The sequence below is a fragment of the Lonchura striata genome, chromosome 22 (assembly GCF_046129695.1).
Source record: "Lonchura striata isolate bLonStr1 chromosome 22, bLonStr1.mat, whole genome shotgun sequence".
Taxonomy (NCBI): Eukaryota; Metazoa; Chordata; class Aves; order Passeriformes; family Estrildidae; genus Lonchura; species Lonchura striata.
Window position 1 is genome coordinate 7,233,331 of NC_134624.1, and position 18,602 is coordinate 7,251,932.

Below are 18,602 nucleotides of genomic sequence, written 5' to 3' on the forward strand. Positions count from 1 at the left end.
CACTGGCTGAAAGCAATTCTGGAGCATTGGTTTGGGAGTTGATGCATTCTGCACACACCCTTCATCTAAACAAACAACAAGCAAAACACCTGTACAGTGGTTAAAGCTCAAGTGGGGCATGAGCTACTAAACAGCATCCCAGCAAGAGAGGGGATACCTGCCCCAAAAAAGCATTTTCCTTGCTCAGTGGACATAAAATACACTATTTTCTGTTCCAGTGGAAACCCCTTAACAGGTACTGCCTCAGGCACCCACAGGGCGAGGGCATGGAACACTTCACCAAGGGCAAAGGATGAGCAAGTACACACTGCAGGCCATAAATAACCTCACTGAAGCTGCAGATGGAAACCCAAAGTTTATATCACTCAAAGAATGAGTTGACACTCCTGGGTTCCAAAAACCTGCATCTGCTCTGACACCAGCCTTACCGTAGCTGGATCAAATGACCACACCACCAAAAGCTTCATGGAACATTTAATGTGTGGGGAAGTGTGATGTTGGATTAATCACAGCACCAGCAAGTATTTTCTCTCCCTACAAAACCTCTTTGTTGACCAGTATGGAGAACAAATATTGAGAAATAGGCAGTTGCTTAGTAAACGAAGCTGATATTCATGAGTTGGTGGTCTCATCTCCTGCAGGAAACAAGAAGCACTTGGAAGAGGGAAGGGTGGCACAAGGGCCTTGGCATAGAAGCATTCTGAAGAACAAGAGAAGAGAGTTCTTGTATCTACCACAAATCTGAGATCATATCTCAAAAAACAAAAAAAAAAAAAAACAAAAAAAAAAAAAAAACAAAAAAAAACCAACCAAAAAAACAAAAAAAAAAAAAAAAAAAAACCCCAAAACTTAATAAGTATTTCAATCTAGAAAGTGACTTTCAAAACTTCCTTTAATCTAAGCTTAGCTGATGCCTTCTGCTGTGGTGATTCCTCTTGAATTCCAAGATAATACAAGAAGCAGGCAGCTGGAATGAGGGGTAAGGCAGAGCCTCTGCAGACCCAGTCCTGACTGCTCCAGGCAGCACCAGTCCAGACACACCCTGACCAGGAGCCCTCCTGGCTGCTGCTGTCACCTCAGATTTCACCTGCTCAGACACAGCAGTATATTACAAAATAAAAAAAAATCAACTGCCAAGATGTACATAACTACTAAACACAGAATTCAAGTGCAATGACTTAACAGTCCATGAGAAAAACAACTACTGCTATCTACACACATCCTGTCTTACCCATAATAATCTCTCTGCATTAACCTTGCAGAATGATAGCTCATTTTTACCTTATCTAATAGTGTATCTTCAGTATTACATTAGAAGGTACATATGGATCCTTCTGGGGAAACAGCACTTCAATTGTAATAAAGATAACTTATTTTCTTAAATAAAATTGAAGAGGAGGGAGGGGAAAAGAAATTTATCAACTAGACCTAAATACTGTTCCATGGCTACTGCATGTCTCCATGCACCCCACAGGCCACAAAATAGTTCACTTCCATGATTTCTACTGATACATAAAATAGGTTAAAGCAAAGAAGAAAAACCACTTAGCTGTCACTTGCAATAAAATAAACTTCCTGTATTTTTCACTTATGGCTTGGTGAAAGCTGTTAAACACCTGAAAAAGGAAAGTTCCTTTACAGCTGTGTGTGTATGCAATTAATGCATTTGACAAGCTGTTGTGTTCCCAAACAGCTGCTTTCATTACACAGACAACTTTACCATCTGCAAAACTATTGGATAAACTACAGTAAGTAAATATCAGGAGAGCAGGTGCTCATAAATAACAAACGCTGCCAAGATAACACACTTCTGTAAGGGAAGTTTTCATTCTTCCCACTGGACTTCTCCTTACTCCTGAAGCAGGTAAACTTGCAATTAGAAATGGAGGGACCAGTGCTGTGACTCACAGGAGCAGTAAAAAAGGGTTCAGGGCAAGTAGCTGTGAAATCACAATTAAATGTAACTCATTTCTACAGCACTCAGCCAAAGGGGTCAGTAAATCTGCACCTGAAAGAGGGTCTTCTCCAAATACACAACCAAGCACAGCTACAGGTATTAATTATGGTAACAAAACAAGCCAGTGTCAGCTTAAGTCTCATCCCCTATGCCAACACTCACATCTCAAACACAGCATTTTCCATTTATGTCTGTGACTATGATCTTCACTCCATTTCACATCCAGCACTGCTACTTAAACCAAAAACTTGTCCATGCATCCAAGAACCAAACAAAATCAGGCATTTGCTGGATCCAACCTCAAAACAAAGCTGCAAATAGAAAGAACCAGCTATTATAAAATCCAGGATCTCACTGTCACAGGACAATGCTTTGATATAATGAATACTCATTTGCTTCTCATAGGTAGTCCAGTTATTACCAACCTTACTTCTTATTGTCCTCAAAGTGACTTTTAACAGTCACCTCATGTCTTGAAAACAAGCAGACTGCATTGAGACATGCAGCACAGTCTGTGCACTCATTTTCCTCCTATTTCGTGAATGTTCTTTCAGAATGGCACCACAGCCCCAGAAGTCTCCTCCCCTGGCAGCCATGGGGCTGTTCATGCCATCAGTAATGCATGAACAATCAAAGGCAGAGGAAAATGCCCTTATCTCAGCTCATCAAAAATACAAGCAGGCAAGCCACAAAGGGGTCACAAATTAAAAATTAAATGCAGGCAGATCTAAAGTGTATTGACAGACCATCACTTCGAAACCATCCCTGAGAAGCAGCTGGAAACGGGAGACACATAATAAGAACTGAAGGCAGCCAGAAGTAGTAATGAAATAACTCCTATTGCAGAAGTGTATTTAGCAATGAAGAATTAAGCAGGAACAGAAGGATCTGTGGTGGTAAAGCCAGCAGCTCACACCCTCACACAGGCAACACATTCCCTGCAACTTAGCCTGTGTTCTTCTCCTCTTCTCTGTCTCTGACTTCTGTTTCACAGCTAAAATAAAAGATACTGTTCTTCTCCTGCAACATTTCCTTGTGAATATGACTGCACAGCATGCTAAAACTTCCAGGTCTCTGAAATCAGAATCCAGGATTACAAAAAATTGCTCTTCAAAGCTCCATAACACTCTAAGTTAATAAAAAACTACATTAGAACAGCTCTGTAAAGCTATTTCATTACTGCCTGAGTTTACTCTGATAATGACCTAAAGAAGTAATTAAATCCCTGAAGACTTAACAGCCTTACAAGTTTATAAGTTTTCCTACTTCTACTTTTGCTGAAAGTAGCAAATTAATTATTCTTTCTTCAGTGCCAATAATCTGCTGCTAACAGCAAGGAATACAAGCAAACAAGAAATATTTCTCAATTACTAAATCTCCACTTAAAAATCATTCCTGCCCCTCATTTTCCAATCATACCAAATTTCTCTCAATGCCAAATTCTGCTGATTTTAGAAAATATGAACATATATTTGTATTCTGATCCATTACTGTACAAATATTATTGTGGTATTTATACAAACATTATTGCAGAATCCTATCTTAAATCTGAATAATATTAGAATGGTTGGCTCATTGTATAACAAGAATTTGCCTACAAAGTTATTTGTGTACTCTCAAAGTCTTCCTGGCTCATGTATCATAATAAATAATTTAAAGTGGAACTGCTTCTTTTAATGCTCTAAATATTTTCAGATTTATTATTCCTGCTTACTCCTGCTGTCTCGCATAAGGGTATTAAAAGCTACACGACACACTACTACTAAAAGCTATAGACACACTACTAATAATTATTGTAACAGAAATTAATCCATCTTTTGTATTTCTTAACAGCTTACGGTATTTCAAACATAACTTTAAAGAAAGCTTTTAAATAGTTACTCATCTTCATACTTCTATAAAAAGTAATAGGCATGCTCAAAAAAAATCAGGATGGGAACAGGCAACCTGAAACATAACAATGCTCAGAGGCCAGTAATAATTGCAATGTCACTTTTACTTAGTTAAGAAAATTAGATGAAAGGAGTATTTTTGACCCACAAGTAGATTGTTCAGAGTAGAAAAGGAAACATACCTATCCAAACCTATATACTCAATATACAGGTTTATGAAACTGAATTATGCTGCTGAGAAAGAAGTTTCTTTCAGCAAAAACAATTTATTTTTTTAAATGTAAAAGACTGCATTAATATTATCTGCCTTTTTCTTTTACACTACTTAAAATTCAGTGCCATATAGATGATATGAAAACAGGAGGGATGTCAAAGCTGCTGAATACAAAGCTGCTTTTGAGACCATGGACAGAAAATGGTAGGGAAAAGGCTTCAAGATTTCTGATGATGACAACTTCCCTAGAGGACTCTTCCCTAGAAATAGTTTGGAGGTGACATAAGCTGTTGATTCTCTGTTCTAATATCCCACTACAGTGTTTGCTGCCAGATGCAAGGACACAACATACTTTTTAATTTATATCTACATAAGATGCTAAATGTGGAAATGCTTGGGAGTTAATACCCCCTTTGAGATCAAGAGCATGCCTTGGTATCACAGAAAAAGTCTCCTCTTAATTAAAACACCATTTTATCCTTGAAAGTACATTTAGGTATATATTATACTCCTCAATTCCAAAAAAAGTCAGCTCTTTTTGGCAGCCCCAAACCCTCAGAAGCCTGTTGTATGGCTAATGCAATGGGAATACACAACTAAATCACACAGATGTGCTCTGTTACCTTGTTTGACCATTTGTAGGCCTGGAGGAGCTGGCTGTAGAGGGGGGTTTTGTCCTGCACAGGGTCCAGGCTCAGGAGCCCACTGTTGTGCAGGGGGTGGTTCTCTGAGGGCTTCCCAACGAGGTTGCTCAGACGTTCCAGCTCCCTGGGAGAAAGCAGAGGGGCATTTTTTAGAGTCAGAATTGGGAGTCGCAGATGTGCAATCCTCCAGGGACAGCAGCATGCACCAATTCTATTTTAGTAGCTAAATGAGTTTTAAATAAGTCCCAGATTTGATTTAAAACATAATCCCTCTTATTACCCGAACAATTTGAAGCAGTCTGTTGGAGCTCTTCTTCAGAGAGAAAATACAAGTCAAGAGTCTTTGAAAACAACCTGGAAAGAGTCAGACTATGGCAGGTCCTGTTCACAGCCCAGGGCATCTCCTGAGCAATGCAGCCCCTCAGAAACCACAAAGTTCTGACTTCAGCACTGCCTGCAATACTAGAAGTATTTTTTGCAAACTAGAAGTAATTTTTTGACCTACCAAGCAAGCAGATTACACATCATTTCATTAGAGAACTCCAAATTAATACTGTCCTCATATAAATATACACAAGAACTGGCACTAGTCCTAAGCCTGGAGACAATCCTGCAAAGGCCGTGATTACCCTAATCAAGTATCTGCCTTCCAAGTTCTCAGGACAAGGAAGGATGTTCTGATTTCCATGAGCAATTTGTAGATCTGTAGTGTAAAATACTCAACTGAAGCATAATAAGCACCATTTTCCCATGAAAAAATCCCTCACTGTGAAATGATCTATCATTGCTTCATATCTCATTTGTCAAACGCAACACTTAATCATAACAAAAGTTAAGCAATTTTTCAAACTTGCATTAATCAGCTGTAGAAGAAAGACTGGCTACTTTGCACAGATATAAAAAGCAGTTTTTCAAGTGACATGACCAATCAAGTGCTTTTCCTTCTGACTGCCCAGTGCTACACCCAAGTCTGAACTTCAGAACCTCCACTAAATTAAATGCAGCACTCAAAAGGCAGCTTATGAAAACCTATGTGAAGAAAAATCAAAAATATCTCAATTTACATTTAAGAAAGGTTACAGAAATAAACTCCCAACAATCCGGGAACTGGCAGTTAAAAGATTTTCAGACTTCACTAACACAAAGTCCTCCTTTATTAATCATCATTCCTTGAAGTTTTCATGGCCTACATTCTTTCCAATCCTCTGGTGCTGTGAACACTTGCAAATCTGCTTAATACTCCTTGACAGAAGAATACAATAAAACAAGTGTGACTAGGCATAATAACTAAGGATTTGCTGAACACAGATACCAGTCAATATTTTCACTACATAAAAATCCACTGGTAATATTAACTTCAGCACACCTTGGAGTATTCCCTTGCTATTTGAATAGGCCAGTTCATGGAATACCCTGAGTTGGAAGGGACCCACAAGGATCCAAGTTCAGCTCCTGAGTTGTTACCTGTTGTCTGGGAATGAGATTTTGGGGTTATACCTGGTTACTCTTTAGGAGGCCCGAGAGTCAGGCAAGAAGGATAACCAAAGGAACAGCTCAGCTTCCACGGAGCAAACTGTGAGACCTCCTCAACTTGAAAACTAAAAACCAAAGGGACACAACACCTATTCCTAGAGCTGGCCACAGCATCATTCATGAGAAGGGTCATCCACCACCCTTCCCAACAGAAGTGGGTAACAAATTACATTACCATGAACACAGCTAAAAATCAGCAGGGACTTTTAATCTACAAGAAAGACATTCTCACACACAAGACCCTGAAGCAGATGATGTCCTGGGAAAGGGTGGTTAAGCACCTGGGGACACCTCTCTGGACAGTGCTGATAGCTCCCAGGAGGACACAGCCAAACCCAGCAACTCAGTAGTGGGATCCACGTGGACAATTGTTGAGTCAGGCTGGAAAACACCTTAATGATGTATTGTAAATGCAGGCAAACCCAATGGGAAGAAATGATGATGTTCAACTCAATTCAGAAGGCTGAATGATTTCTTTATTATAACTATGCTAAAATACATTAATATACTATATAAAAAGGAAGATACTAAAACTACCTACTACTTTCTCTGACTCTATCTTTAACACAACTCGTGACCCTCTCTTGAGAGTCTAGACACAGTGAATCTGGTTGGCCATCAGGCTCAATCAATCCTCACCAGAATCCAATCAAGCACTCACTCCAGGCAAACAATTCTCCAAACACATTCCACATGGGAAAAACAAGGAGCAGAAATAGAAATTGTTTTCTCTTTCATTTCTCTCTGTTCAACTCTATGAAAAATCCTGAGAGTGAGAGAAGTGTGCTTGCCACAATGATGGTTAAGTCCAACCATAAACCTCACATTGCCAAGTCCACCACTAAACCTTGTCCCTAAGTGTACACGGAGTACTCAGTTCGTATGTCAGTGTAAGGGTTTTCAATTTAAATACATAAAATTGCTGAATGAAACTGTGGGCCTGCATCTCTCTTCTGGCCATAACTTTCCTCCACCTCTTCAGTCTCAGCAGTGTGTCTCTGCTCACAGAAAACACACATGGTACTAAGAAACTACACTTACCTGGGATAACTTTCCAGCCTGACAAGTTTTGGTAATAAAATGATCATTCTTGAACCCCTTAGATACTACTGAGTAGTCTGCACCTACAAAGTGTCTTAATTTTTAACAAAAAACTTCAAATATAGAGATAAATCTCCCTGCATCCTTACACCTTCACCTTGTCAATGCAATCCCTCCGGCAGGTCCTTCGTGGGAACAAAAACGAGAACAAGGTAAATATTATGAGCATATTTAACCCTTTGGTGACTCTGGAGCAGGACACGCGAAGTGGTTAAGAGCTGGGGTGGGGGGTGGGGGGGTGGGGGGAACAAAACGAAGCATTTTCGCATTTATTTGCCTAAAACTTTCCCCTGGAGCGAAAACTGAGAGGAGCCAAGCCACCCCGGGACCCCCTCCCCTGGCAGCCCCGCCGGGGCCGGCTGCTCACCCCAGGTCGCGGCTGACGGAGTGCAGGCTCTCCTGGAAGGCGGCCACGAAGCCCTTCTCGCGGCCCTCCAGGGTCTCCTTGTTGCGCATCCCATCCTTGAGGCAGTCGAAGACCCTGGTGACGCTGGAGCGCAGCGCCTGGATGGCGGCGATGGCCTGGGAGAACGCCTCCAGGTTCACGCCGGGGCTCAGCGCCCCGTCCGCCATCTTGGCCGGCGCCGCCGCGCCGCCGCGGTGCGCGCTGGGAAATGTAGTCCGGCCGCGTGAGGGGGAGGCTGGCCGCTGATCGCCGCGAAGAGAATTTTTAAAAAAAAAAAAACTTCGCGGGAGAAAAAAAACGCCGATCGTTTGGTTTTTAAGATTTTAAAAGTTTAATAATAATAAAATGGTTATAAAAATAATAATACGATTAGAGTAATAAAGTTTAGAGTCAGGACAATAGCAAGACAATAAAACCAAAGAATTACAGACATCTGGATGCTCTTGGACACTAAATCACAGAAAACATCTTTTGTGAACAAAGGAATAACCTTAAAAGCAACAGCCTGTTGCATATTTATCTATCTCATACATGATGCATAAATTCCTTGCAAATTAAGAACCTTTTTGGTTCTTGTCAACTTCTTAATCTTGTTTGTTACACAAAGATGGAGAGAAGGTGGAAGAATGTCTTTTCTGATAAGGAGGCAGTAACTTTTTATGGGCTCCCTTCGCTGACATCTCTGTGTGAAGAAATTCTTGGTTATCTCTTCTCTTCCTTGAGCTAGTAATAAAATCCTACATCGCAGAGTTTCTATTTTAACATTGTGCTGTAACTTAAAACTACATTTAACACACTACGTAAGAGAATTAATACAGCATAACTTTCTAACATTACACATATAATATTCATTGTAACATTTGTGAAAAGCCAATCATAAAATATGCATTTTTCACAGCTTTTATCTTCTTTTCATACGTCGACAATCACGGAGCCGGCAGGAGTGGAAGAGGCCTGTGAAATCATGGGCTTAGCTCAGCTGGATAGAGCATGGCGCTAATGACACCAAGACTGGGGGTTCGTGTGTGGGTCATTTATTGATGACCCTGGAGTGTCCCTTTCAGCTCGGAATGTTCTGTGAATCTGTAAATCATCAATTCTAACCATCTACCCAGTACTAATACCATAACCCTTTAACCACATTGTCCCGTGCCATGTCCAGATGTCTGGAATGACGAAATTACAGAATCACAGAATATCCTGAGCTGGAAGGGACACGAGGATCATCCAGCCCAGCCCCTGGTCCTGCATGGACACTCCAACCATCCCACCATGTCCCCTGTTCTCCAAACACTCCTGGAGCTCTGGCAGCCCTGGGGCTGTGCCCAGCATCCTCTGGGGAAGAACCTTTTCCTAAATCCAATCTAAACCTTCCCTGGCACAGCTCCATTCCATTCTTTCAGGTCCCGTCACTGATCACCAGAGAGAAGCGATCACTGCCTGCACTTCCATTTCACCTCTTGTGGAAATGGCCGACCACAATGAGGTGCTTGTAGGGTTTATTCCCTCCCTTGGATGTTCTGTGGATCTGTAGGGTGTTTCCCAGGCACAGAACCAGAAATAAAACCATTTGGAATGGGAAGTATTGACTCCAGTCCTGCTGCAATAACTGCACTGAGTGTGATGCAGGCAAGAGCACGTCCATCCTCCTGGTGGTCCTGGGGGACTGGAGATGTGCAGGTCCCATGTTATAATTCCTGTTTTAGTGATGGAGCCACCTGGTGCAGTGAAAGGTGTCCCTGTCCATGGCAGGGGTGATATGAGATGACCTCTAAGGCCCTTTCTAACCCAAACCAGCCTGTGATTCTGTGTTTCTATATTTCAGTTGTGATTACTGCTGAAACAAGGCCCTCGTTACCCAACCTTTGCAAATCACTGCAAAGTTCAGGAGTGCTTTCACAGCACTGAACAGTACTGGTTTGATTTTGTAGGAGCTGCTTGTGTTTCCTATGCCACTGCCAGCTCTTTTCACCCTCAGAATGCAGCTAAAATAAATAGAGCTAAAGTAAATGAAGCACTGCACAGGCCAATAGTCACTCCACACAGAGTAAACTGCAGCACAGGGATGGGTCCTTTGTTTTCTCAGCTTCTAAAGTAAATAACAACCCCTTTCATAAAGGTATTAATTAAATTCAGTAAGCAAAATCCACAGATTCTTTGGCCGGGGTGATCTTTCTTTTTCTATGTGTAAAATGGAAATGAATACAGCAAGGAACAGCCGAGGTGTCAGTGGCCAAGTGAAGCGAAGCTTCGCCCTCCACTCAGTGACACTTTTCTGTCAAGTGATGGATTCTGAAAATTGTATCCAATCAATTAAATGTTCTCAGAGCACCATGTGAGGTATTGGAAAGTGAAACCCTATTACTTAGCATGAAGAATGAGAAAATGAAAGGGCTGCGGTTCCTCTTGAGCTTAGGGATGCTGCTCTATCTGAGCACTGGGGTAAAGCAAACCTGGAAGCAACACAGGCTGAAGCAATGGAATTCAGCCTACACAGCCAGTGAAATACACACCAGTGTGCTTTAAAGAATCAGCAATGGGCTGAGCCCACTTAGTAAGGTAAATAGGAACAAGGTAGGAATAGTTCTTTGTGCTAAAAAATACTGAATCAAAGAAAAGCAGCCAGAGGCAGAAAGGACAGGACTATCTCAGCCAGACCACAAACCCAAACAGTTTATGGATCTGTAATGCTAGTTATTTTAAACATAAAATACCTTTCTTTGGACTAAAATAGATTGATCAAGAAAATATTGTGTTATAAGGGAATACTTGCTGAGAGATCATTCCTGCATGACAGTATTTTTTTTCTTCCCAGTACAAAATTCAAACTATTGATGCACGTTGCAGATGCCTGTAACTTATTTTATGTGTTATCACTTGGAAATGGATTATTCTTTTCCATTTAATAGTTACTATTTTAAACCATATATTCTTACATGTCAATACTGCACTTATTTTAATTATTTCCAAGAGCCCTGTCATTGTAGTGCCCCAATGCAAGTAGTTCTGATTTCACATCCTACCTGGAACAGTAAAAAAGGTTTGACGGTTGTTTTACTATTTTTAAAATGACAAAACTGTGGCCTAAAAACAAACCCATAAATATATAAGGAACCATTTGGAACTTGACCCTACAGCACAAAGTGCACCACATAGCTTTGCCTTAGAAACTCAAAGGAGGGCATTCACAATTTTTTGCTCCAGGGATCTGCTTTTTCTTGCATAAATGAGGAGCCAAGTCCTCCTGAACACACAACAGGCAATTCAGAGCACTCAGAGCTCCACTGACTCCGTGGGGAATTAAGGCAGGCACTGCTTCAACACCTACAGATAATGGCTGAAGAAGAGAGCAGGAGCTCCTTTTCCTCTTGTTATTCCTCCTCCTGTTCTGCCACATCTAGAAGGAAAAGGCTGCATCATTTTGTGTGCTCATTTGTAGGGCATTGCCGTGCCGATGTTGCTCGTTTCTTTTAAGCAAAATTCCTTAACTGGCAGCTTGCCCAAGCCAAGGCAGTATGTTCACTTCATCTTCATTATAGGTGCATTGTAAGGGGGCATTATGGTGAGAAAATATGTGGAACCAGGATATCTCCAAGGTACTGATAAAAATCTTCTTGCCTTAAAATCATTAATAAAACATAAAAGCAAGAATCCAGCTGATGTTCGGCACATCCAAAAATCTTATTATCTGACAGCTGTTGAGTGGGCTCCTGCAAAATTATCTGGGTGGCTCGATATGGGCAGGTTTCCATACCTGAGCAAGCAGCAGAACTGGTATCTTTTATTCTCCCCACCAGAAGTTCAAGGACCTGGTGATTTCCCACCAAAAATAAAAAATTTTAAAAAATCACATTTAAAGCAAAGGGGCTTTAAATCCACATGGCACAACTCAGTGTCATACAGAGAGGTGCTCCCTTAGAGCAGCATCCTGCCCACACTAATTAACCCTGTATCTCAGCCTGGCTAATTAGCTGTGGCAGACCCCTGTGCTAACACTGTGATGCTCCAGCCAGCTCAGTTCTCCCCATCAGTGCTGCTCCACGCCGAGCAGAGACACTACGAGATGGGAGAGGGAAAGCTGCTCTGAGCTGCCAGTTCTGGATCTGTTCTGTGGCTAAAGAGAGAATTTCATTTTGGGTGCTGTCAGTCTCGGAACATACATAAGCTCTGAACTCACTTGGAGAAAAGGGAGGGGTAAAAAGTATCAATCCAGCCTGGCATCACAATGTGCAGCAAAAGAAGTTCAGCTCTCTTCTCAAGAAGAAGCTTGGCTGGGGGAGTGTGTAATTAAGATGAACATTTCACAGCAAAATATGTTACTCAAATTGCAGCTTCTAAGAACCACGTGGGCTGTAATTAATCAGCAACATCAAAGCAAAGGGATGACTTCAGAATCCTTGCAGAGGTACTGTAAACAATTTGTTAGGGAGGAAAGTGTCCAATTAGAAATGCATTCTCATTTAAAAGAAATTAATTTTGTTGTCAGGAGAGACAATTAATGGCCACTATTGGGTTTCAAAGCAAGTGCAGATAATCTCTCACAAAACGTCCGAACAGGGCTCAGTATTTGAAATAACTTATAACATAAGAAATTAACTTTATCTTCTTCTGACAGAGATAAATGCTGATATTTATTCTATGGCAAGCTGGACTGATATTCATCACCAGAACCTCTTCATTTCTTTATACTTCATTGCTACATTCTTGACAGCACTTCAGATAAATATAATAAACTGATTTTGTTGTTGTTGTTGTTGTTCAAATAATTGTGATGCTCAGTAACGCAATTGGCAAGATGTTCTTGCTATTTTTACATTCCTATTAATTTCTTTCAGGTTTTCAGTCTTCAATTAGCCACAGAGTTTACTACACGATGCATTATTGAAACAGAAGAGAAGCTGAGGGGTTATCGACTCATGTTTGAGGCTTCTGCCAAGAGAAGGGAATGAGTCCTGCCTCCTTTAGAGAAGGCTGGAATGGCAAGACATTTTCAGATGTGGAGGAGATTTGCTTTTCAGTGCTATTTCTTTCCTATTGTTCCCTGAATCCCCCACTGTATCCAACAATAGTGAGCAAAAATTTTATCTGAACACTCCTGCCAGAAGAAACAGTGAAATAATGAACTGAGCTGACAATGATGCAGTTATCATCAGATTTCCTGTGGGATGAACAGAGTTAGCTTCCTATTGTTTCATGCTCTCAGGCGACCAGGCTCACATTCTAAAGGATCTTCTCCCACATCATGCGGGATGGAAAAGAGACCTGGAGGCCTCTGTCCCCTTAGGGGGTCTCTGTAACTGTAGGAACTACAATTTTCACGTGGCTATTCAGTAATCCAGAGTGCTTTCTTTCAGTTTGTGGTTATAAAGTGTCCCCATGATACACAGAGAATCCAGATTTGTCTGCAGAACCACCAAGGGCCGGCTGGACTATGATTCTTGGATTCCCTCTTGCCTGATGAAACTGGTACTCTTGATATCAGTTTTAAGAAAATTGAAAGAGATCTGCTGTTGTGTTGTGCTGCTTCTGGAACTTGGTTCCTTGGAGATGTCAACTTAACACCTTATCCCAGCACCCAATTTACATGAGAAGTGTAAAGCAAAATACAAAAAGTAAACCATACCCAGCAAATCTCATGGTGTTATTTTATGCATGAGGAATTCTGTCCCAAAATATGTCAAATTTTACTTGCAAAAAAAAAAAAAAAAAAGGCTGCTGTTTTATTCTGTATGTGTGCAATCTGCAGAGAGCTCGGTTAATTCTTTTCTTTAAACATTCAGTAATCAAATGGGGAATCTGCTGTAAAACCGAATGGGAAGAAAGTACCATTATTTAAAGGCTACAGAACTGCTTAAAATTAGAGCTGTGAAGGCACCAAAAAATACCAGAAATCACAGATGGCTTGCAGATAAATTCACATTGCATTTAGTCCACTCAACATCTAAAAAAAACCCCTATGCTTTTGCCTTGCTTTTCAGTCTATCTGTTGATGCCTGCTCAAAACGTACTTTCTTTAAATTGGGCTTTGAGTCGTGTTCTGTTGCCCTACACATTCAGATCTCAGTCATTTTGAAAAATCTGCACAAATATGTATTTCTAAATGATGTTAAAATTTAATCTATTCTGCATATTTGCAAAATCACAACTATCCTGAGCAGGTTAAATAAGACATTAGCAGGGATGAAATAATAGCAAGAACAGACAAGTAGTTCTGCAATATGCAAGTGGCTGAGACAGAATGACCCAGTTGTTTCTTCTTGTCTATACTGATGATTCTGCAGTATTAGAGTCAGTTAAACATTGTTTTCCCCACTCAAAGACTGCAGGATCAGGATTTTACATAATTCTGGGATATTTGTGTATTCTGTAATTTAACTAGTTAAAGCCTACTTGTTTTGGGGTGTTTTTAATGCCTAGGCTGTATTTTCAAATGCTGTCTCTTGTCCCCTGGGTTTTCTCTCTGATACTGGCTTGCTTAGGGGAAAATTCCACTTCCATTATCATGAAAGATCAGGATTTGGCACAATCATTCCAGCCTCACTGCCTAGCAGCAGTCAGCAGAATTTGTTGAATACATAATGCTCCATTCTCCTCCTTACCAGGTTCTTGCGGAGGGATTTTGCAGCAGGCGAGGGGAAGCTCGGAGCGTGATGGTTGTTCAATACCTGCTTGAGACATCCAGAAGCTCTTGCTCTTCATTGCTCAGGCACAGGGAAGTTTTAGATGCCACTGTACCCACTGTTAAGAGACTAAATACGATGAAGTTCATGGTACAGTATATGGCATTTCTTCTTGCCAGGAGCACACTCTCACCTGCAGCCTGGAATAGCCGAGGCTGCTTTTCCCCTGGCTTGTTAAAAAGCCTGACACAGTAAAAATCCCTGAGACAAGTTCAGAGAGTTCTCAAGTCCCTGATTAGTAAATATTATTTGTGCAAAATGTAATCTCAGGACAGTAAGTCCTGACGTGAACCAGATTCAAGCATGTGTTTGGCAGTCCTCAGCTTTATTCCTTCTAAATACAAATGAAGCATGCCAAGCAACAATCCTCTAACTCCTGAGCTTAGCTTTCCCCATACCACCAGCCACTTGCCAAGAGTCATTTGCTCCAGTACTTCTCACAAAAGCCAAGCTACTTCTCATAACTCTCCATCCTAATTAAGCTACTTGCTGGCTTTTATAATCACCTCTCCATACACCAATCAATCTCAGCAGGACTTTTAACAGATGAAACTTGGCTGATTTCCCCTTAAAGCACCAACCATCCTGAAACAATAAGGTTGAGTTTTTTACTCTTTACTGCTTCTCTTGCAAGCCCTTTTTCTTCTCTATCTGTCAAAAGAGGAGGCCAACAACAAAAATAAATATAGTCAAATAGGCTTGAGGCTGAATGAGGGCATGGAAAGCTGCTGTTTTCCAGATGAGTCAAGCAGTTCTAGCAATTGCATGGACCAGTATTTACTTCAAGCTGTTCCACACCTACTATCCCACTATTGTTCATCAACCCATCAAAGAGGACAGACAGCCAAGCTTTTTAACAGATACCCAGACAAAACAGGCAGAATAAAGCAATGTTCTGGAATATTCAGAACTTTAGCATTTCAGAAATTCATTACTTCATCTTGACCTTTACTCAGGAAAGCAGCTTGAACTAAACTTGGTGTACATACAAAGGGAGTTTTCAATCAATAAGCCCTTCTACACCACTGCTGCCTCCTTGAAGACCCTCCTCTGGACTGTGCAGGGCATCTAAACAGAGCCCCATTCACTGAGTCTATAACCATTGTCTCTGGAGGGGCTTTTGGGTGGAACACACACATCCAAAAAGTGCAGCGAGCATCCATGAGTCACTGCAGCACTCAACATGTTACCACAACCCAACTGACACTGCTCAAATTGCCACTGGACTGGATTTACCCAGAATCTTCTAATCCCTTAGACACTGTTGTGGAAAGCATCCTACATGAGGGGAAAATAAAATTAACCAATTTGATGTCAAAGGCAGCAGGGTGTTCCTTGCTGCCTCATAATGAAAGGGACATCAACACTTGGAGATAGAGGAGGCGGTGGATGAGGTGGAACCAAATTGGCTTCAAACAAAAACCCAGCTTCCTTTTGTCAGGCCAGAAGCAAGGCAGACAGTGAGGCCACAGAGCTTCCAGCACCCCCAGGCAGGGTCAGCCCTTTTGGGTCTTGCCCCATGGAGAGCAGCAAACCCAAAAGCCACAGGCAGGACTGTGTGCTGTCGGTGCCTGCCCGCTGCCACACCTCTGTGCCCACTGACAGTGCCCACAGGGTTGGGATGTGTGGCGTGGGCAGCAGATACAGAAGGGATTGGATTGTTTCCAAAGGCTATTATGCGAAAAAGACTTTGCTTTATGCTTGGGCCAATATGGTAAACTGCATCCAGTTAGCTCAGGGAAAGGTCAGACATATTTTAAAGCTAAGAAAGGCCATCTCTGGCAGGTGTATCCAATTCAGAGAGATATATTATCCCCAAAGGAACATGAAAAAAAATCCTTATTTATTTTATTTCTGCATATTCCACTTAGAGTTACCCTGATGCATTGATGATATGGAATTGAGCAATGTTTTCAAACAGAATCCAGCCAGTCTTTCCTAAAATGAGACATAGTTTGTCTAAACAGACTATCACTTCCTGGAATTTGCAGATCTAATTCCATACTTCAGTATTTAAGGCCTCCAAAAAAGTGACATCCATCTTCCCTCTTATTAAAAAAAAAAAAAAAGAAGAAGAAAAAAAGAAAGATTTTCCTTCTATCTGGAGATTATTTAGTGCTCTGTTATTGACGCTGCTTCTATTGAAAGATTTAAAGATAAAAATGCAGTGTATTCAAGTAGTGATCATTTTTCATAGTCACTTAGTGACAGAACAGCCTGTAGTCAATTCCAACAGATCTATCTTTTCTGCTATTGATCCTGTGCGCAGGGACTTGGCTGTGATGCTTCAGAACTGCAGCAGCAAATGCAAAAGGAGTGGACAAGAGAGGTGCCAAGCAGTCTTGTTTTCATTCCCAGGCTGTCTAATTATTTCCCTCTAAGTGGTGAGACAGGCTGCTAGAAGATAACTTGTGTGTAGACACATGTCACTTCCTGATGGACAAAGGGAGCAGCTCACAAATGCTATTTCCCCATGTAGCTCAGTCTACAAGGTGTTCCAGAGCTGAGTTCAAGACACTGGATGCAAATCACAACTTCAGGTACCAGAGGGACAAGCGTTTTGTGAAAAATAGGAACTGCCAGTCAGGTCCCTAAAGCAAACCTTCCATGATCTCCTGGGGTGAAGATGCTCTCTTGTGCTCTCATGAGGATGCCCATCACATCATGAAAAGACTATTTCTGCTTTTTGAAGCCCAAAGAGAATGGAAAGTATTATCCTGAGACTTTGGAGCACTCCAGCCTCCAAAGTTCCATGACCAATTTTTATACTTAAGACACAGAGATTAATTCTGATCATCTTCTGAGTACAGAGTGAAGCTGAAGGGGAAAAAAACAACAAAACATTTAGATGCAAGGTAGAGCCTGCATTTTCTCAAGCAGTTCAGTACTTGATCACACACTACCTAGTATTTTAAACAGAGCCAGACTTCTATATATGCTCTTCTTCACTTAAGCCAAATATATCGGTAAATGCTGATACAGAGGCTGTGAATTTGATGGCTGAATAATGTTTGAATCCTTCAGGGACTAAGAAAGCTTTCTGCAGAAGCTGTCATGCACCTCCTGATGGATCACCACTCACAAACCATAAAGGCATTTAATGTTGGGAGCAGGCAGAACCAGATCTCCAGCTTCCTACAGCAGCTGCTAAAGGGTGCTTTTGGGTTTGCTTCCCTTCAGGTACTGGCTGAAATGTGACCCAGATACCTTTAAAGTTCCTATACATCAGGTGTAAGTTTTAAATATAAGCTGGAAAAGAGGCACCCAAAGATCTGGAGTGAATGAAGAGACAATGGTTCCTCCATGCTATTTGCAGTTTTCTCATCCCGTTGATGCCATTTATCCACAATTCCCACTGTGACTTTGGGTCCATTTTTTAGCTATTTCCCACATGGGTTAGGAGATAGAGACGCAAGCATTGGCTTGAACACGGGGAGCTGTTCCAGCCCTTGTGGCTGGGGACACCCAGCAGATTAATTCAGACAACAGCAAAACCCCCAAACACTGCTACTGCAGGAACTACATCAAGATGAAAATCACAGACCCTATTCTGGAGGCAATAACTTAAACAAAGCCAAGCAAATGACACAAATAAAACACATATATAGGTGCACCTCATGTATGAACCTGACAATATTCTAGCCCTTCTCTCCTTCCTTGTTAATCAGCTTGTTAAGGAGCTCCTGAGGTTCGTTTTCTAAAAACTTCTGTGAAAGGTGTTCTTCTACAGAGACCTAACCTTGCACTCCTGCAGCTCTGGCTGTCTTGTCATTTCCTGATCCAAATCCTTTTGATTAATCTCTGAACAGGTTTATCAGTCTATTCCAAAGCCTGCACACAGGAACATACATGTTCAGCAGATATTTCCTCTGTAACTTTCTCTGCTACACTATTTTGGAGAACTGTTCCAAACTGTGCCAGCTAACTCTAGCTATTTGCAGACATGGGAGATGGGAGTCTAAGCCATGAACACTTGCCAAGGTAGCTATATGGGTATACTAGCAAAAGGATATTTCTCCTACTGTATAGCTTATTCCTGCTCTTCAAATAAACTGTACTAGTAAAAAGACTTCCACTGCCTCACCAGAAGGGTTTTGTTGATAGATAATTTCACCTCTTTCATTGCAAACCAATATAACAGTGATAATGCAGCTTTTGACCAGAGTTGTTTTCTC

The 18,602-nt window shown here is 41.3% G+C and overlaps 1 protein-coding gene across 1 annotated transcript in view; it reads right to left on the minus strand.

Annotated features, from left to right (window-relative positions):
• MED27 (mediator complex subunit 27) overlaps window positions 1-7,922 on the minus strand; it is an 84,285-nt gene extending 76,363 nt beyond the window's left edge. The window contains exons 1-2 of the mRNA XM_021543531.2: window positions 7,709-7,922; window positions 4,687-4,831 (exon numbers count right to left, since the gene is read on the minus strand). Of these exons, the coding sequence (XP_021399206.1) occupies window positions 4,687-4,831; window positions 7,709-7,914 (351 nt within the window). The 5' untranslated portion in view covers window positions 7,915-7,922. The remainder of the gene's footprint in view (window positions 1-4,686; window positions 4,832-7,708) is intronic.
• Between the last annotated feature and the right edge of the window lie 10,680 nt (window positions 7,923-18,602).